Raw genomic sequence first — 21,423 nt, 5'->3', positions numbered from 1 at the left:
AACAAAACAGCATGTCCCAATATAATAATACTAAAGCATGTTATCAATATCAGCTTATATAACTAGTAGCTAATGTTAGCATCTTATCTGCTGCACTGTCTGCTGCTTTCTCGTCGTCAGACCGATAGCACTCCTTTCACTGGTGACTTTGTGTTTGAGGCGACAAATGTTACAAAGTTGTCATTAAGTTGAAGTTATCACACAGTCTTTGCTCAAGCCGGTCACTCGCTCCGTTTGGTTTCATTATAGTGTGCTCCTTAGCACTGGGAGCTCCCTCTGCTGTCCATAAGGTGCCTCTGTGCACCAGCCATTTCAAACCCAGCCTCCAGTATTTGGGCCACGCCTCCTAATTTGCATACGCTGCTCAATCATCAAATGCTCAATTTTCAAATGCCCAATCCTAAATAGCTAAATGACCAAATGCCCAACCCTTAATAGAAAATGCCCAATCCTAAATGCCAAATGCCCAATCCTAAATACCAAATTAATTTTCGACTTGGACTTTAAGTTTCAAATTTAGATTTTTAGTTTTGGTTTAAGACTTTTAGTTTTAGACTTTTAGTTTATAATCTGAACCAATAATTCCTCCATACATAGGCACTATAATTCGTCTGGTCCTGTCTTCACAGTAATTGCACTCCAGTTAATCGCACAGGTGCAGGTAATCTATTGTCATTAGGCTCCATATAAATAGCTGTCCTTCCCTGTTGTTTGTATGGAGTCCTTACCCTTTGTGTACTATGTTCTCGTCTCCCGAGACTTACCCTTGCCTTCTCGTTCCTCCGAGTTTCCATTCCGTTTCATCCGGTTCCCTCTTTTGTTTTGTTTTGTTTGTCTCCTTGGACTGTTTATTTTGTATTACCTTTTTGTGCAATAAACCTACCTGCAATTGGATCTTACCCTCTCCTTGTGTTTCCTAATACACAACCGTCACAGAAGGACTCCATCAACCAAAGATCCAGCGGTATGTCTGGTACCATTTCCTCCCCAGCCAGCAAGCGGGAGGAAAATGGTTTTGAGGGCTCTCGCCTAGTGGTGTTCCGGGGGACCAGGGGAGGTCGCTCCGGAGCAAGCTGTCGAGAGGAGGTCCGGCAGCGATCTCCACTGTGGGCTCCCATTGACCCGGGGTTCGGTTGGGAGCCGCCATTTCCCCATTATGACCAGAGAGGGGAGAGGAGACGCAAATCGGCTGAGTCAGCGCCGCTGTACAGAATGACCGCCAGTCCTGTGCTGCTGCACAAAATGGCCGCCAACCCAGCGCCGCTGCGCGGCATGGCCGCCAACACAGCACCACGAGGCAAGATGGCATTTTTAGATTATTTCTCCAGGCTTTCAAAGATCCTAGAGATTCCCAAGACTGTTCACGTCACGTCTGCGGAGCCAGCACCACTGCACAAGATGGCCGCCAGCCCGGAGCCACTGCAGAGGAAGGCAAATCCAGTGGACTGTCCAGAATCAAGTCAGATTCCTGTTAACCTTCTCGGGTCGAGTCAGGTGCCCGTCAACTTTCCAGAGTTGAGTCAGTTCCTGGTTGACCCTCCTGAGTCGAGTCAGGTGTTGATGGACCCTCCAGAGTCAGGGTTAGTCACCGTCGACCTTCCAGAGTCAGGGTTAGTTACCGTTGACCCTCCAGAGTCTGGGCTAGTTCCTATTGACCATCCAAAGTCGAGTCATGTTTCAGTTGATCCTCCTGAATCAAGTCAGATTCCTGTTGACCTTCCCGAATCGAGTCAGGTGCCCGTTGACTTTCCAGAGTTGAGTCAGTTTCCGGTTGACTCTCCAGAGTCGAGTCAGGTGTTCATGGACCCTTCAGAGTCAGGGTTAGTCACTATCTACCTTCCAGAGTCAGGGTTAGTTACCGTTGACCCTCCAGAGTCAGGGCTAGTTCCTGCTGACCATCCAGAGTCGAGTCATGTTCCAGTTGATCCTCCTGAATCAAGTCAGATTCCTGTTGACCTTCCCGAGTCGAGTCAGGTGCCCGTTGACTTTCCAGAGTTGAGTCAGTTTCCGGTTGACCCTCCAAAGTCAGGGCTAGTTCCTGTTGACCTTCCAGAGTCGAGTCAAATTCCAGTTGACTGTCCAGAGTCAAGTCAGGCTCCTGTTGACCATCCAGAGTCGAGTCACGTTCCAGTTGATTCCCCAGAATCAAGTCAGATACCTGTTGACCTTCCCGAGTCGAGTCAGGTGCCCACTGACTTTCCAGAGTCGTGTCAGTTTCCGGTTGGCCCTCCAGTCAGGTGTTCGTGGACCCTCCAGAGTCAGGGTTAGTCACCATCAACCTTCCAGAGTCAGGGTTAGTTACCGTTGACCATCCAGAGTCAGGGCTAGTTCCAGTTGACCTTCCAGAGTCTAGTCAGGTTCCGGTTGACCCTTCAGAGTCGAGTCAGGTGCTCGTGGACCCTCCAGAGTCAGGGTTAGTCACCATTGACCTTCCTGAGTCAGGGTTAGTCACCTTTGACCTTCCAGAGTCAGGATTAGCTACTATGGACTTTCCAGAGACAAGGCTAGTTACTGCTGACCTTTCAAAGTCAAGTCAAGTCACTGGTCATCTTCGAGGTCAGAGTCAGGTCACTGGTGATCTTCGAGGACAGATTCAGGTCACTGGTGATCTTCGAGGACAGATTCAGGTCACTGGTGATCTTCGAGGACAGATTCAGGTCACTGGTGATCTTCGAGGACAGAGTCAAGTCACTGGTGATCTTTGAGGACCGAGTCAAGTCACTGGTGATCTTTGAGGACCGAGTCAAGTCACTGGTGATCTTTGAGGACCGAGTCAAGTCACTGGTGATCTTTGAGGACCGAGTCAAGTCACTGGTGATCTTTGAGGACCGAGTCAAGTCACTGGTGATCTTTGAGGACCGAGTCAAGTCACTGGTGATCTTTGAGGACCGAGTCAAGTCACTGGTGATCTTTGAGGACCGAGTCAAGTCACCGGTGATAATCGAGGACCGAGTCAAGTCACCGGTGATCTTCAAGGACTGAGTCAAGTCATCGGGGATCTTCAAGGACTAAGTCTAGTCACTGGGGATCTTCATCCTCCCGTTGGTCTGGCCACGAGGACGTGGTGGTCTTCTGCTCTGCCCTGGGGGGTCCGGCATCGACCACAAGGACGTGGTGGTCTTCTGCTCCGCCCTGGGGAACTCCAGCATCGACCACAAGGACGTGGTGGTCGTCCGCCTCGCCCTGGGGGACTCCAGCATCGACCACATGGGGGTGGTGGTCCTCTGCTCCGCCCGGGTGGGCATCACTTGATGTCCTCCATGGACCCATGTTTTTGTGTTTCTGTTTTCTTTTGTTTTTCTGTCTGTCTCCTTTTTTTGGACCTGGCCCTCCGTCCCTCCCCCTGATCCTCCGCCGGTCCATCACCCTCCTGGACTCCTTGTTTTGTGTTACTCTTCTCTTGTCTCTGTCTTTCCATTCTATCTGGTTCTCCTGTCTCTGTCTTTCCATTTTACCTGGTTGTCCTGTCTTTGTCTCCCCATTCCACCTGATTGTTTGTCTCAGTCTCCCCATTATACCTGGTTCTCCTGTCTCTGTTGTCCCATTCTATCTGGTTCTCCTGTCTCTGTATACTATGTTTTCTGATCCTCTGTCCCTCCCCCTAGTCCGCCGCCGCTCCACCTCCCTCCTAACTTCTTTATCTGTTGGGTTTTCCTGGGTTTCAGGTGGAGCATCTGGCAGCTACTCCGTAGGGGAGGGTTAATGTCATGCTGTCAGTCTCTGTTTTCCTGGGTGTTCCTTAGTGAGCTCACTTCTCCTTAGGCACTTCACCATAGGCACTATAATTCCTCTAGTCTGGTCCTGTCTTCACAGTAATTGCACTCCAGTTAATTGCACAGGTGCAGGCAATCTATTGTCATTAGGCTCCTTAAAAATAGCTGTCCTTCCCTGTTGTTTGTATGGAGTCCTTACCCTTTGTGTACTATGTTCTCGTCTCCCGAGACTTACCCTTGCCTTCTCGTTCCTCCGAGTTTCCATTCCGTTTCATCCGGTTCCCTCTTTTGTTTTGTTTTGTTTGTCTCCTTGGACTGTTTATTTTGTATTACCTTTTTGTGCAATAAACCTACCTGCAATTGGATCTTACCCTCTCCTTGTGTTTCCTAATACACAACCGTCACAAAACCATACAAACCCAATTCCACAAATTTGGGACACTGTATTGTGAGTAAAAAAGGAATGTAGTAATTTACAAATCTCATCAACGTATATTTTATTCACAATAGAATATAGATAACATATAAAATGTTGAAAGTGAGACATTTTGAAATGCCATGCCCAATATTGGCTCATTTTGGATTTCATGACAGCTACACATTCCAAAAAAGTTGGGACAGGTAGCAAAAAGAGGCCAGAAATTTAAATGTACATATAAGGAACAGCTGGAGGACCAATTTGCAACTTATTAGATCAATTGGCAACATGATTGGGTATTAAAAGAGCCTCTCAGAGTGGCAGTGTCTCTCAGAAGTCAAGATGGTCAGAGGATCACCAATTCCCCCAATGCTGCGGCGAAAAATAGTGGAGCAATATCAGAAAGGAGTTTCTCAGAGAAAAATTGCAAAGAGTTTAAAGTTATCATCATCTACAGTGCATAATATCATCCAAAGATTCAGAGTATCTGGAACAATCTCTGTGTGTAAGGGTCAAGGCCGGAAAACCATACTGGATTCCCGTGATCTTCGGGCCCTTAGATGGCACATACCGCATCACATACAGGAATGCTACTGTAATGGAAATCACAACATGGGCTCAGAAATACTTCCAGAAAACATTGTCCGGAACACAATCCACCGTGCCATTCGCCGTTGCAGGATAAAACTCTATAGGTAAAAAAAGAATCCATATCTAAACATGATCCAGAAGCGCAGCCGTTTTCTCTAGGCCAAGGCTCATTTAAAATGGACTGTGGCAAAGTGGAAAACTGTTCTGTGGTCAGACAAATCAAAATTTGAAGTTCACTTTTATATTTAAATATAATGAAAAAAGGTCATGTTCTACCACATATATGAAACAGAAATTTATGAATTGTTAAAAAATATTTGGCTTAGCTAAAAGGTCGTTTAAAAGACAGCTGCACACACACATAATAGAAAATGAAACATGCAGCACAGAAAAATGCTTTTAAAATGTTCATTTTTTCGGTATGAAAACATTGACTAAAACACTGAAGGTAGTAACAATGGCAACCACATTACAGTAAACAAACACAAACACTTGAAATACAAAAAGAAAGCCACTTGTGTTTTCACTGGCAGCTCATTTCAGCGGCCGGGAACTGTGGTAGTGTTTACTTAAAATCTCTTAAGACAGTGACATGATTTGTGCACACATAATCTTGAACGAGACACCCTTCACTACTACTGATGGCTGTAGCACACACACACACGTTGTCACTCGCAGTCGCAGTGTTCAGTGCTTCAATGATGTAAATCCTGTTTCCTCCTCAGCTGTAAATGCTGATGTAGAGCTCTTACAATACAGAAAATCAGCGAGTAGTCCTAATACCCAGAAGACAACAGTATTTCTCACAGGAGATACAATTGGTTTTTAGTGGCCCGTTACACTTAATTTTGGCACAGTTTGGCACACCACAAATCACACACATTCATTCTTGAAATGAGATTTTAAAACATTTGTGTGCTTTAAAAATTCACCCTGTTGAAGAAACCAGCAAATGCTGGTTAGGTACAGTATGTTTTGAAGCTGGGATACTGGTTTGAGCTGGTTTATGCTGGTCCTTTTGTGGTTTAATCTGGTCATGTGCTGGTCCTAAACTGGTCCGACCAACACACCAGCTAAGGACCATCTTAAACCAGCAAACGACCAGCTTAAACCAGCTCAAACCAGCATCCTAGCTTCAAAACATACCTTTTTTCAACAGGACACTACATAAAGACTACACTAAGGTTTTTTGTTTCGTCAAATGTGTAAACACACATTGTTGTGGTAGTTGCAGATCATACTGTATGTAGCAACTTGAGTTTATAAAGCACTCGATCAGTTTCCAAATTGAAATTCTTCTTAAATCTTAATTTAGTGTTTCACACAGACCTTAGTTTACTCATCAGTAAAAAAAACCCTTATGAAATCGTGAGGGAACCAGAGGTGAATTAGCTTTGTGAGTTAGCACACAAACTGACACTGTGAACAGCCCTGTTAGCATTCAATGTTAAATTAAAGGCTTCTTTCCTCAGAAGATACAATGGGTCTTAGCCTAGAAGTTGTGAGAGTCAGAGTCAGGTCTGTAAAAAAAGACTCCTCAGAAAGCCTTGAAGCCAGATGTCAGTCTTGTCTCTCTCCAGAAGCGTCTGAGCGCTACACCAGCTCATCCAGCAGTGTGCCTATGCTCTGGTGCTGTTCGGAGGATCCCGCCAGGGGTTTATTACACATGGGGCAGACGCAGCGCACCTCCAGCCACTTCACCACACACCTACCAACACACAGACCAACATGTGTTTTGCATTTGCCTTGAAATCTGCCATTTTTTCATTCCTGATGTACTTCATGTTAAAAGCGGAAGTGGAAGCTGATTATATCACAGGTCTGTTTAAGTTAGTGGTGGAAATTATGATTCTTTCAAGTGATTCGTTCATTTTCAGTTCGTTCACCAAAATGATTCGTTCAGAATCGTTCACTGATTCGTTCAGTGACCATTTCTTCGTATTACACAAAATAAGCCAGCAGATAGCAAAAAGTGTATTGTGTTGTTATGTCTTAAGTCAACGAACGTATTCACTTGTTACAAAAACTGATCTGGCTTTATTAAAATGTGTGTATAATCGAATTCAATATATAAAGTCTAATTAAGTTGTTCAAATGAACAAAGCACAAGGTTTTCTTGCCTAAATAGCATTTTAATTGTTTGGTCAGACAGTTTGTTTATTATATATTCACATTCATCAATCGTGGATTAAACATGGAGTTGCTAAATATCAAAACAAGCGTATGTGCACAATCTTGCAAAAATGCAAAGCGCAGTTATAATTACTGTACAGTAATTATAACTGCGCTTTGCATTTTTGCAAGATTGACATGCTAAATGGCAGACTGACCCGGTTTACTCTCATTCATTTCGTTCACGAACGAGATAAGCTATGTACCAGTTCATTTCATTCACGAACGACATGTATCCGTTCATTCAGCTCGTTCATGAATGACATGTGTGCCAGTTCAGTCATTTCATTCACGAACGAGATTTACTAAATCATTCAACTCGTGCACGAACGACATGTGCTTTGCCGATTGAGAAACGTGTTTGGTAAACTGTTTGCCAGAATATACCCTGACCATCAGGTCAGTCATTTCATTCACGAACGAGATGTATCATTCAACTCGTGCACGAACGACATGTGTGCCAGTTCAGTCATTTCATTCACGAACGATATGTATCAGCTCATTCAACTCGTGCACAAACGACATGGGTACCAGTTCAGTAATTTCGTTCACGAACGATAAGATCTCTAGATCTAGTTCAGACTCATATGAAACTTGTTCATTGAAGGGCGTATTCGTTCACTACATTCAACAAATCAAATACTCTGTCACAATCTCATACTCGAAGGCTATTGGCTCGAGGTTGAGTAATTCTTTGACAGGATGAAACAGTTGTTACCCGGTTCACTGAGCTGCGCTGCTTATAGCGCCGCGCTGCTGTGTAGGGAGGAACTTCACTGAACGAGAAATATGAGTCAGTGGATTACGTGAACGAGAACGATTCGTTCACCTAAAAGATTCGTTCAAAAAGAACGATTCGTTCACGAACGACACATCACTAGTTTAAGTGCTCTTTTAAAACGTTCAAGTACTTCGTAATAATTGAGAAATCTAGCATCTCATCACTTGCTCACCAGTGGATCCTCTGCAGTGAATGGGTGCCGTCAGAATGTCCAGAGAGTCCAAAGAGCTGATAAAAACAAGACAGTAATCCACACAACTCCAGTCCATCAATTAACATCTTGTGAAGTGAAACGTGTTTGCAAGAAATAAATCCAACAAGACGTTTTAGCTTTAAATGGCAAATAAATGAGTGCATGATCAATAATAAGTGAAAAGTCCATCTCCGTCGTCCTATCACATCAAAATCTACACACATATTTCTTTAGAACTGTTTTAAACTGTTTTCACTTGTAAACGGTGCATGATTTGTGCAGATTTCTCTGTTGTTTCAGACTAGACAAATTTTTCACTGGAGAAAGTAATATTATGGATTATGGACTTGTATTTTAGCTGGAAGCAGTTTGAAGTTAAAAAACATCTCAATGATGGATTTATTTCTTACAAACACACAGCTTTCCACTTAAGATGTTAATTGATGGACTAGAGTTGTGTGTATTACATGTGGATTATTGTGATGCTGTTTGGACTCTCATTCTGATGGCACCCATTCACTGCAGAGGATCCACAGGTGAGCAAGTGACGTACTGTAATCCTGCATTTCTCCAAATCTGCTCTGATGAAGTAACAAACTCATCTTCATCGTACATGGCCTGAGGTTGAGTACTTTTTAAGATTTAAAGTATATTTTGCTTTATCATAAATGCTTGTCAGTAAATTCAGGAGTATGCTTTAACCATATTTCAAAAACAATAAAAGTAATTATGAAATTGTATATGAGAATGCATTTAAATGGTTCAGAAATCACTCTTAAGCTTAACTAGTTACATTTAAAAGAAATTAAAATCCTAATATGTTTTCATTTAATTTTAAATTGCATGGCCGAAAACATAGTTTGCACTGAAGTATATTCTTTTAAAGTATATTTATTTCAGTAATAAGTATGTGGTGATGATGATGAGTGTAGATTACTTCACTGCCAGCATCCTTATCACGCTAAACCTCGCATTATAGGGCAAAAACATCCTTCTCTACTAATGGCTACATATTTAGGAAACAAAAAGATTTCATACAGATAGCTTTTTGGGGTTTTTGATGCACATATTCTGGAAATATCTAAATAGGGAAACAGAGAATGTTCAAGAGAAGATGAAGTATCTAGGATAAGTCAGCTCGCCTGTCTTTCACAGAGCTGCTAATAGCAGGATGCTAACTGCTGCTGCTTTACGAACACCTGCTGTTCGACTCCAGCTCATTACTCACCTCCTGTGAAAGGCATGTTGGCATGGCAGCACTCCCAGCTCGTCTTTCACCTTAAAGTCCTCCAAGCACACGGCACAGGTCTGCTGTGGAGGGACGGAGTCACGTGCACCACCGGGGTGTGGAGACACAGATTGCAATGAGGAAAGGGGAGAAAGAAAACATGGGTGGAAATACAAAACTCTTGAAAGCTTTTCAAAGATATAACAGCACACTGAAAAACACAGATGAGCATGGGATTCAGTCAGAAGGACATCAGGATGAGATTTACTGGCTTATATATCTTATGTATATCTGTTATTTATTACATTATGACATTACTTCATTTTTTACAGTGTATACAGTATATATATATATATATATATATATATATATATATATATATATATATACACGATACTGGGCAAAAGTTTGGAATACTTAAGATTTTTATTTAAATGTTTTTAAAAAGTCATTTCCACCAAATGTACATTTATTTGATAAAAAATACAGCTGTAATATCGTGAACTATTGTTTGCATCACAGGAATAAATTACATTTTAAAATATATAGAAAACACTTCTAAACTGTAATAATATTTTAATTTGTTTCTACGACGAATCCCTGATAGAGTTCTGAGGATCTACAGTAGACAGGGCAGTTTCTTACCCCATGAAGATTCAGCTTCTTCGGGTCTCCTTTTAAAATCACCTGCAGTTGACACATATGATACAAGTTAGAACAAAAAGACTTGATTATAACATTATACAAAAAAAAAAAAAACGAAATTATAAAAATGTCAGTGATTACCTCTTTAAAGCATCTCTGCCTACTCTCTCTTACCTCTCTGTATCCAAAGCGTTCACTTTGGGCTTGATGTCTCAATTTACTATTGATGACAAAAAAAAACAGATAAAGCATTAAGTTCCTGAAAATAGTTCATATAATTCATTCAATTTTCAGCATTGTTGAAAAATAAAAAGAAAAGAAAGAAATGAAAAGAAAAAATGTTGGATAGATAGGAAAGGAAAGAAAAAGAAGAAAAAGAAATAGGTAGAAAATAAAAGAGAAATAGATAGGAAAAATATAATAGACGTTGGATAGAAAAGAAAAGAAAAGAAAAGAGAAATAGGTAGATAAGAAATCAGAAGAATTGGACAGGTTAGAAAATAAAAAAATGCAGCATAGATAAGGAAAGAATAGAAAAAATAAGAGAAAAATGGGCAGAAAAAAAGAGAAATAGGTAGAAAAGAAAAGAAAGAAACAAGAAATATGTATAAAAGAAAGAATCCAAAGAAAAGACAAATAGATAAAAAATAAAATAAAAATAGGTAGAAAACAAATAAATGAAAATAAAATGTCAGATAACTAAAGATAAGGAAATAAATAAATAGAATTAGACAGGATAGAAAAGGGAACAAATATAAAAAGGTAGCATAGTTGAGGAAAGAAAAGAAAAGAGAAATAGGTAGAAAAAAGAGATAAGAAAAAAGAGAAATATGTAGAAATGAAAGAAGGACAACAGAAAAATAGGTAGAAAAGAAAAGACAAAAAGAAAATAAAAAGGCCAGATAATTAAAGGAAAGAAAAGAAATCACAATAATTAGACAGGACAGAACAGAAAAAAAGAAAAAGGGTAGCATAGATAAGGAAAGAAAGATAGATAAGATAAATAGGGAGAAAAGAAAAGTAGAAATAGATAGAAAAGAAAAGAGAAATAGGTAGAAAAGAAGAAAAGATTGGATAGATAAGGAAAGAAGAAAAGAAAAGAAAAAAAACAATAGTTTCATTAATAACAGCTCATCTAAAGTGTTGATGACATGAAGCGTCCTGCTGACGTCTGCATGTGTATCGTCAACAATTCAATTTCCTGCTGACTTTCACTACCGGCCCGTCCTACAGCTAATCAGTAAGATACATACTCCTGTGTGAAGTCAATACCTGTGTGTGTGTTCGTGTGTGAGTGAGAGCAGACTCACCTGATAAAATAGCAGCAGAATATGAGGCTGAGTACGAAGATGAAGATGCCTGTGCCGAAGATCACAATATAGATGTTGAGAGGAAGGTCCTGGAAGGTGACGGATGGCATAGTGCAGGTCTTATTGGAATAAATCAGTCCCAAACCGCAGAAGCACCCTATACAAGAAGTGAAATCTCATCAGTAACACATACAACATGAAAAAACACATCATTCAAACAGAGCTAATCAGTTATATGTCTGTGTTAGAACACACAAATAGCTCTCCTCTCATCTGAATACAGGTTTGATGACTAATCTAACAGTGTTTCAGACATGAGTCCACATTCACTGACAAAAAACAGGAAACATTAAGGGCTTTCACTCAGTCATGTGTCTAGATTCTCTGTAAGAGGGAACGCAGGTGTGTGAACTGACTGCTAACTATCATTACATCATTAGAATTTAGTTCCAGCATTGTGAAAGATTCACCCTGCAGAATCCAGAGGCCTTTTGGACCATCCCTTGTGAAAAAAAGTGTTACTGAAAGTCTGTACTGAATAAATGTACACTTTTAGTGTACTTTGTATTTTAAATATATATACTTTAGTTTAAAAACTGTTATTTAAAATACTATAACTGAAATAAAAAGTGTACCTAAAAAGAGTTCACTTCCATAACTGTTTCTTAACACACAACAAATCCTTTTTGGTTTCAAGAATGCCTTAAAGGGATAGTTCACCCCAAAATTCAACTTACTCCATTATTTACTCACCCTCAAACCATGGTGCATGTGACTTTATGCTTTCAGATGAATACAATCAGAGTTATATTAAAAATGCTCTGTTTCTTTCAAGCTTTATAATGGCAATGAATGGGTATCAAGACTTTGAAGTCCAATAAAGTGCATCCATACATCATAAAAAGTGCTCTACACAGCTCTGGGGAATTGAATCAATGCATTTGTCTAAGAACATTATCCATATTTGTAACTTTATAAACAGTAATCTCTAGCTTCCGCTAACTGTGGTGTTCTAGCGGATGATGTAGGACGTGGCTGTAGTTTAAGCTCCAGTGAGAATATGCTAATTTTGTGAGAACTAAACTTTGTTTACAGCAAAAGAAAGTCTCCTTTTGGCTTATATCAAAATCCTCTGCCATTTTTCTTTACAAATCCTCGTTTTATACTTCTAATTCATGACCGGTGTTTTCTTTGTTTCTCTCCTGTTTTCATTTTCATCACTTCTCACCGAAGCTTATGTTAACCTATGTCTTAGATTATTCTATTGTGAATATGCGTACAACATTTAGCAATAAACTAGAAATTACAGTTTTTAAAGATGTATATTTTTCTTACACCGCATTGATTTGCTTTAAAAAGGCCATTATTAATTCCCTGGAGCCATGTGAAGCACTTTTTTATAATGGATGGATACACTTTATTGGACTTCAACATCTTGACCCCCATTCACTGCAATTATAATGCTTGGAAGAGCCAGGACATTTTTAAATATAACTTTGACTGTATTTGTCTAAAAGAAGAAAGTCATATACAGCTATGATTTCATGTGTTTAGACCCCTCCAGGCTCATCCACCACTCAATCATCACCCAGCCAGCACTATAAGCTCCTCACTGCCTCATTGTCTGGTCTCTTTTGTGGATTAAGGACTTAAAATGTATGCTCTACTTACCTGCAATCTCATACTTACCTCCTTCCAATATCTCCTTTGTCTCCCTCGTGTTCTCCACTGTCTCCCTCGATCTCCTCACTCAAAACCTGCTTTACTCACCTGTCCCCAGCTCCTGGCAATCACCATTATCGCTCCAATTCTAGGCATTTCTCAATGTCAAGGATACTTCCTTGGTAGGACTGATCCTTCCAAGTCACTTCCTTCAGAGGCTAGGTGAGACTCCTCTTTAGCATACGGAGAACACGTAAATGGAACAGGCTAGCAAGTACACGTAATTGCGTCATTACGTCAGTGAAAAGGTCCGTTTGAATAACGCTGTTGAATGGTATCATTAAATTACTTTGGACAACTTAACTAGTTATTTATAAAAGAAATGCAGATGACGCAACCAATTGTTAAATGACAGGTCCGGTTCAGTTAACCATTTGTATTTGTTTAATTTACAATATCAATACGGTAGTAATTTGTACTGGCATTTAAACGTCAAACTTTACTTAATATTTACTACAGTTATGACAAATGTTTGGTAACGTAAATAAAAACCGTTAACACTCTGACTACGTTAACGTTCGACATTTTAGAATTTTTGAACTAACGTTAGAAAGCAAAGCTGCACGCATGGGATTGTGGGTAATTTGAGAGCGCGAAGAGCGCGAAGGATACACATATGCATCCTTTCCCGTGTATGGGATATTCTTCGAACGAAGGACTCAGTCCTTGGTTGAAATTCCGACGATCATCGACATTGGAACTGTCCTTCGACGGATGTCGATGACGTAGCATCCTCGAAATACTGGCTTCCGAGGATCCTTCCTTGACATTGAGAAACACCTCCTGTGTGTCCTCTCCCCCTCTGGTAAAACAAGTAAAACACTCATCGGTATCTTCATTAATTCACCAAAGATTATATATGTACTTGAACTCACCAGCCTTTATTCATTGGTACAAAACTTTTAATAAACACACCTGTTGGGTTAACATTCCATCGTGTCTCCGAGTGTGGTATTCCATAACAGAACACCAGACCATAACGGTATGAAATCGGCAGATGTGGATCCCTTCATGGAGCTGGTGAATTCTCTCTGAAAGGTCCTCAGCACACCTGTTAACACTCCCACTGCATCATTGAAGTCACAACTCCTCCTCAACTCCATCCATGTGCCTTCTTCTCCAAAACGCTATACCTGGCAGAGCAAAATTATGACATTTGAAACATGGAGCTTCTGGCCATCAAGCTGTTCCTGGTGGAATGTAGAAACTGACTGTAGGGCGCCTGCCAGCCGTCTGTAGTGCTCATTGATAGTCGGAATCTTGAATACTGTTCCTACATTATGCTAAATGGCTAAATCACAGGCAGGCCAGGTGGGCTTTCTTCTTCACACGCTTCAACTTTACCATCTCCTATCATCCGGGAACCAGCCAGTGCAGCCACCAGTGTCTCTGATCCTGCTCCACAGGGGTGACCCCCTAACTGCACATATGTACCCCAAACCAAACAAAACCGACAATCAAAACGAAGATTCAAGAGATAGACTGGATTACATCCGTAACTGCCATAGCCACCATAACTGGTGGTCTCCCTTATGGATTAAGGACACAAAACGTATGATCTACTTACCCACAATCTCCTACTTACCTCCTTCCAAGAGCTCCTTCGTCTCCCTCATGATCTCCACCTTCTCCCTAGATCTCTTCACTCCAGACTGGTTGTACTCACCTGTCCCCCACCTCTGGCAATCTCCATCAGCTCATCAATTCTGTGTGGTCTCTCCACCTCTGGTAAAACAAAGAAAACACTCATCGTATAGATTTTAAAATATTGCTTATTACTTATAAAGCCCTGAATGGTTTAGCACCTCAGAATTTGAATGAGCTCCTTTTACATTATAATCCTCTACGTCCGCTACGTTCTCAAAACTCAGGCAATTTGATAATACCTAGAATATCAAAATCAACTGCGGGCGGCAGATCCTTTTCCTATTTGGCGCCTAAACTCTGGAATAACCTACCTAACATTGTTCGGGAGGCAGACACACTCTTGCAGTTTAAATCTAGATTAAAGACCCATCTCTTTAACCTGGCATACACATAACATACTAATATGCTTTTAATATCCAAATCCGTTAAAGGATTTTTAGGCTGCATTAATTAGGTAAACCGGAACCGGAAACACTTCACATAACATGTACCTTCTACATCATTAGAAGAATGGCATCTACGCTAATATTTGTCTGTTTCTCTCTTGTTCCGAGGTCACCGTAGCCACGAGATTCAGTCTGTGTCCAGATCAGAGGGTCACTGCAGTCACCCGGATCCAGTACGTATCCAGACCAGATGGTGGATCAGCACCTAGAAAGGACCTCTACTGCCCTGAAAGACAGCGGAGACCAGGACAACTAGAGCCCAGATACAGATCCCCTGTAAAGACCTTGTCTCAGAGGACCACCAGGACAAGACCACAGGAAACAGATGATTCTTCTGCACAATCTGACTTTGCTGCAGCCTGGAATTGAACTACTGGTTTCATCTGGTCAGAGGAGAACTGGCCCCCAACTGAGCCTGGTTTCTCCCAAGGTTTTTTTCTCCATTCTGTCACAGATGGAGTTTCGGTTCCTTGCCGCTGTCGCCTCTGGCTTGCTTAGTTTGGGTCACTTCGTTTACAGCGATTTCATTGACTTGATTGCAAATAAATGCACAGACACTATTTAAACTGAACAGAGAGGACATCACTGAATTCAATGATGAACTGCCTTCAACTATCATTTTGCATTATTGAGACACTGTTTTCCTAATGAATATTGTTCAGTTGCTTTGACGCAATGTATTTTGTTTAAAGCGCTATATAAATAAAGGTGACTTGACTTGGCTCATTAGTAACTTCATTAATTCACCCAAGACTGTCTGTTTACTTGAACTCACCAGCAATTATCCTTTGTTACAAAACTGTTAACAAACACGTCTGTTTATTTTCTCTTTTTCGGTCCCTTCTCTTTAAATCCTGGATATGGTTGTGCGAGAAAATCTCAGCTGATCAGTTGACAGTCCATCTGACACCAACAACCATGTCATGTTCAAAGTCACTTAAATCACCATTCATCTCCATCCTGATGCTTGGTTTTAACTTCAGAAGATTGTCTTGACCATATCTACAGTACATGCCTATGCTTTGTGTTGCTGCCATGTGCTTGTCTGAATATGTATTTGCGTTAATGTATAAAGTGGCGATCCTACAAAATCGCTTTTATTATGTAGCTTTTGTTAACTTTTTAAATATGAAAAATAATGTTTTTTATAGCCTGTTTTACATATGGAAGCTATAAATAGTCGCATCAAATATTTGTTTTTGTGATTTTTTTTCAGTTACCCCACAAGCTAACAGATTTAGCTATTAGCATTTCATATAGCATTAGTTGATTAGCCTGCTTTCTTATCATCATGATACATAACAAAGCCTGTTTTCTTTGCATAGCGATAGCCAATTAGCCTATAGCTTAGTATACCATCAGTAGCTATAGCCAATGAATCTGCTGCTACTACTGCTATTTAACGCAAGATTCAAAAAATGCTTTTTGATAATTTAAAAGATATTGTGTTAACATGAAATGTTTTTGAACAGGCATAACAAATGGGGTCAAACATACAAAAAATATATGTTTTTACAAAAATGTGAAGTACAATTGTTTTCAACAGTGATGATAAGAAATGTTTCTTGAGCAGCAAATCAGCATATTAGAATGATTTCTGAAGGATCATGTGACTCCGAAGACTGGAGTAATGATGCTGACAATACAGTTGAAATAAATTATATTTTGATATACTGTTTTACTGTATTGTTGATCAGTATATGATATGATAAATAATATTGTGTACGGTATCAAAGTGTTAGGATATTTAAATCAAAGGTGTTTCACTTAGTTATTTATATTGGGCTTTAATGATAAAACAAAAAGTGCATATAAGTTTTACTTTTTTGTAAATATTTGTAAAAAGTCAAATTTACTTTTGAAGGTTTTTGCACATATGTTTTTTAGATAAATTTAAGTATAGAATTAAATCAAATCCACAAAGTTATGTAAAAATTAACAAAGAGAATAAGTACATTTAAATTGACAAGTTAGAGTTTGTTTGTCTTAAACAACACTCAATTACATTTTACTCTAAGTAAACAAGGCAATAGACAGCTTGTTACACTTTCTAAGATAATATGTCTACACAATATAGTTAATACCGAGTGCCCAAACTGCTCTGCTAACAATCAATAGGTGTCCGTGGTTTATATATTGGGAAATAGAGGACACTCAAGGACATTCCATCAGTTTATAAACATATATATATATATATATATATATATATATATATATATATATATATATATATATATATATATATATATATATATATATATATATATATATATATATATATATATATATATATATTTTTTTTTTTTTTTTTTTTTTTTTTTTTTTTTTTTCTTGGATGAAGATTTCGAACTGTTTGAAATGTGAAAGAAGTCTCTTATGCTCACCAAAGTTGCATTTATTTAGTCAAAAATACAATAAAAACAGTAATATTTTGAAATATTATTGCAATTTAAAATAACTGTTTTCTACTGTAATATATTATAAACTGTAATTTATTCCTGTGACCAAAGCTGAATTTTCAACATCATTACTCTCTACAGTCTTCAGTGTCACATGATCCTTCAGAAATCAGTATAATATGCTGATTTGCTCCCCAAGAAAAAATTATTTTTATTATCAGTGTCATGTTAACAATATTGTTGTACATTTCTACAATTCAATCACAAATGTAGAAGAACTTTACATGAAAATGTCAGAACCTAGCACTGGTAATCGTGCAGCATCTCCTGAGAATATAATTGCAGAAACACATTTGGATGGCATGCACTTGTTCTTCTTGTACAAGGCTGAAAAAAATAAACACAGGCTCTTTCAATTCAGCTGTCTCTGTCAGCTCTTCTCAAGTTACCTGAACCACTGGAAATCAATAACCTTGCCATTTAACATCATTTCTGCCGAGAGAGGGAGACGCGTCTGTCTCAAGTAGAGTTGTGCTTCCTAGGAGGAAATCGATAGAGCGCTTCATTCTCACACTCACTCCCTGCTGACAAAACAACTGATAATGGCCTCAAGAACCTCAACAAAGTCTTTTAATTAAACACATTTTTGACAACTGATTTAAGTAGGCTTCTCCTCGTTCCAGTTATTTTGTTTAATCTGTAAATATGAGCAAATCCTGGGAAATGATCGCAGTCAGCTGTTTAGTAATTGTTTATCAATGTGCTCTTTTCCTTCTACAGTATCTGCTTGAATTAACATATTTTGTTCCACAAAGACTTCATAATATAATTTTTTTCCCAAATATTAACCATGATATTTTTTTATTAATTATTATTAACTATTAATTAAATATATACATATAAAAAAAACATTTGTAATGTTATTGTTTCGTGTAAATACACTTTAGCATACTTTTACAGAAATAATATACTCTAAAGAAAAGACTTGTGATGTTTTCCGACACTTACCTGCATGGTATTTGCAAAAAAATGAAAATGTATTATAGTTAAAATGTATATGAAATGCAATTACTTGAACTTAAGGACGACTTAAGTAGATCTTTATATGTAATTCAGTAATTAATTATTTTGATTAAAGTGTAACTGCTGAATGTACTGACAATAATTTATGATATTCTAAAATATACTTTAATGTAATTTCTATAGAAACGCCTATGTCATGTATTTAAATATATTTCTAATTGCACATATTTTTTGTACATACTGTAGATTAGCTGTAAATGTAAGAACACAATACAGTTGAAATTGTAATCAAGTTATTTACGTGTGCTTTAGTATGCTATCTGGCAAATCATATTAAGAGCTTTTTAAAGCATAACAAAAGATTATTAAAGCACAATTATTACAAATGTACTGGCATTATTAAAAAGGAGACTTTTTAAAAGTGTGTTAAGAACAGTATATTCTCTTTAAGTACTCTTAAGATGCAATTTATTTCATTAATATTATATAATATGCAAATACATTTAAAAAAATTATAAGATTCGAAGTACACTACAAGTGCACATTCAATAAGCGCCCTTCTTTTTCACAAGAGTTTGTACTGTTCTTGATACAAAAATGAAGACTCAAACAGGAGGTGAGATGAGGGGGTGTGTGGAAGAGAGCATAAGAAGGCATATAAATGTAGGTCACTAGAGTTGCTTGCCATTTAACAGCCACACATTTGCTTCAGTAACAGAAAGCCATCTGCGGAGGCCGTCCCGCAGGGTGAGGGACAACACTGATGAAGCAGGGTTGAGTCACCCCTTCTTGGGAATTAAACTGTGCTTTTTGTGTTGGCAAAACAGATCCTTGAGCAAACCACACATTTGCCAGCAGAGCTCTTTGAAACCTGCGAGTAAGATGCATGTGTGCAGTGTGAAGAAGATGAGCGCTTCCCGTTCTCTGTCTGATATCAAAAGGACGCAGCAACATAGACAATATTTCCATGAATCGAAGCCATAAACAGCTTCATATAATGTATAATAGTTATCAAGTATTCAAATTTAAAATATGTGATTATATGCTCTCTTTCTTTCTTCTGTGCACAAAAGCACACAAATGGCTGCTAATTATTATTATTTATTTTTTTTAACATAAAGCAGACCCAAAATGTGCATTTCAGCTCTTTCAAAGCTGTTTCATACAGATTAACATGAAATATTAACAACCCCCTGGCTGTTATAGAGGGCTCTCATCTGTGAGGCGCTTTCATGACATATATGGGCTGACCTATAAAATGATTTTTTTTTTGTTAACAGCCCTCAGTGAATCTCAGTAATCTAGATCGAATGATGAGCAGATCTAAATCAAATCCAAAAAGCATGATCAGATGAATGCTACAGCTTTCATGTGGGAAATATTTAATAGTCTATTGAAATATCTCTTCTCTCAGGCTGTGTCCCTTTAAGTGTGAAAATCATTTAAAGTGAGCGTGAGGTGACAACGCGCTGTCAGTCATTGAATCTATGCTCTGGCACGTTTATTATAATAAAGTTATTCAGAAATATATTAAATACATCTGCTTAATGATAAATATTATTATTATTAGATATACATGACTCAAAAAATGCAAAAAAAAAAAAAGTGTATTCAAGTTTACAAAGAAATAAGTATTTAAAGGTTACACCACTTGACATTTTTAGTCATTCAAACTTTTTTGTTGTTTTTGTTGAAGAGAATCACGAATGGTAGTTTTTCCAAAATGTATGCAACCAATATGGATATAAATATTACATTTCTAAGATCTAGCGTGTGCTTTTTATACTAGATTTTTTAAATCCTTTTCGTTATTTCAGAGCATTACTTGTCATTAACCCATATATCACCATTTCTTTGTTATGAACGCGGTGTTTGTGTCAATGAAGCCAGTCAACCCTCAAACTTGATCTGTTATTGTTTTAATATGGCAGCCTATAATATCACATAATATGCCAGGAAGGATATGTGTAATCTTACCGTTGCACCACTGGAGAGGGTGCATCGATCCCCCGCGTGGTTCCTTTGTATGAAGGGACGGGTGTTTATAAACAGAGAGATGATGCCCTCTGTCAGGTCATGCAGCACATCTGGCTTCATCTGACTAAACCGTCTTCATACCGATCTCCGTCGTTTCGTCCACATCCACGACGCTCGTGTTCTGCCGCTCGCTCGCGTTCACGTGCTTCGTTTCACATCTGATCGCGTGAATGCTGATGCTGGCATCCATTGAGAACCGAACAAGAGCGACTTCAAGTCCCTCCCAGCCGCAGTGATGGGCACAAAACTGAGCCAATCTTCATCAGCACACGTCTTTTTCGACTCACATACGAAGACACAAACACGACGGTCCTCTGGCTGTCATGTTGTATATCCACGCGACACATTATAAGTGATTCCGAAATAATGACACTTTCTGAAGCAAACTTGAGTGGTGTTTGTCAGCGCAAGACTCGTGACCATCATGCTGGACTTCTGTGGCTGATGGCATGAGTCTAAGGAACCCACTCTTATGCCTGGTTCTGAGATATATCAGGGGCACGTCCTGATTTTGCCAAGTCCGATGTGTTCCTAGGTCAACATATTTTGTTGACCCTGGAACAACATTTTACTCCAAAAATATATTCTTAACCATATCCCTACACCTAAACCTAACCTTAACCATGAGTAATCCCTAAAATCAGAGGAAATGATAGATGAATGACACTGATGTACAAGCACCAAACACTGATTTTAAGCATAAACTTCACAAAATCTATAAACTGGTTCTTCAAATCTGATTGGTTAATCACAATGTTGTTCCAGGGTCAACAACGATGTTGTCCCAGGAACATGTCTCACTTGGTAAAATCAGGTTAGGCATATCAGGGGCCCCCAAGGGCCGACAAAGAGCCCCTTTATTAAAAATATGTTTCTATAATACCCTTATCAAGACGCTTGTTAAGTCTGACGTCACGTAGCAGCGCTTCCGTGTCCAAACGCTCTGTCAGTTACCATGAGAAAACAACAAAAGGTGCTAATATAAACTCACAATGTGATAGAATATTAGCGAAAAAGTTATAATCTTAACCTTTAACTCCATACCGAAGTCCCAGATAGCCAGACAATGAAAATATAAATATAAATAAAAAATATATA

The 21,423-nt window shown here is 38.9% G+C and overlaps 1 protein-coding gene and 1 long non-coding RNA gene across 6 annotated transcripts; both read right to left on the bottom strand.

Annotated features, from left to right (window-relative positions):
- Positions 1-4,870: 4,870 nt before the first annotated feature.
- On the bottom strand, positions 4,871-20,775 carry LOC113071002 (RING finger protein 122). 5 transcript variants are annotated; one of them, XM_026244373.1, is made up of 7 exons: positions 20,266-20,775; positions 14,440-14,498; positions 11,052-11,208; positions 9,883-9,961; positions 9,742-9,783; positions 9,097-9,179; positions 4,871-6,430 (listed from the first exon to the last, which is right to left on the bottom strand). In XM_026244373.1, exons 3-7 carry the CDS (start codon positions 11,159-11,161, stop codon positions 6,316-6,318), a joined length of 429 nt encoding a protein of 142 aa, XP_026100158.1. In that variant the 5' UTR covers positions 11,162-11,208; positions 14,440-14,498; positions 20,266-20,775; the 3' UTR covers positions 4,871-6,315. The 5 variants fall into 5 exon arrangements, with proteins under 5 accessions (XP_026100158.1, XP_026100155.1, XP_026100153.1 ...); XM_026244370.1 differs by lacking the exon at positions 14,440-14,498 and having other exon boundaries at positions 9,097-9,176; positions 20,266-20,774; XM_026244368.1 differs by lacking the exon at positions 14,440-14,498 and having other exon boundaries at positions 20,266-20,773.
- LOC113071003 (uncharacterized) lies at positions 12,576-14,452 on the bottom strand. The gene is made up of 3 exons (XR_003280017.1): positions 13,689-14,452; positions 13,386-13,575; positions 12,576-12,861 (listed from the first exon to the last, which is right to left on the bottom strand). It is a non-coding gene; the product is annotated as an uncharacterized LOC113071003 (long non-coding RNA).
- Positions 20,776-21,423: the final 648 nt, after the last annotated feature.

Source organism: Carassius auratus, unplaced genomic scaffold (assembly GCF_003368295.1).
Source record: "Carassius auratus strain Wakin unplaced genomic scaffold, ASM336829v1 scaf_tig00005608, whole genome shotgun sequence".
NCBI classification, from domain to species: domain Eukaryota; kingdom Metazoa; phylum Chordata; class Actinopteri; order Cypriniformes; family Cyprinidae; genus Carassius; species Carassius auratus.
The sequence above is the reverse complement of the archived record's forward strand: the minus strand, read 5'-3'. Positions and strand labels throughout refer to the sequence as shown.

Coding starts and splice junctions, on each gene's coding strand:
- LOC113071002 (XM_026244368.1), bottom strand. CDS start 20,290: ATGCACCCTCTCCAGTGGTGCAACG. Junction 9,180..9,741: donor AGAAGCTGAATCTTCATGGG/GTAAGAAACTGC, acceptor GTCCCTCCACAG/CAGACCTGTGCCGTGTGCTT. Junction 6,431..9,096: donor CAACATGCCTTTCACAGGAG/GTGAGTAATGAG, acceptor GTGTGTTGGTAG/GTGTGTGGTGAAGTGGCTGG.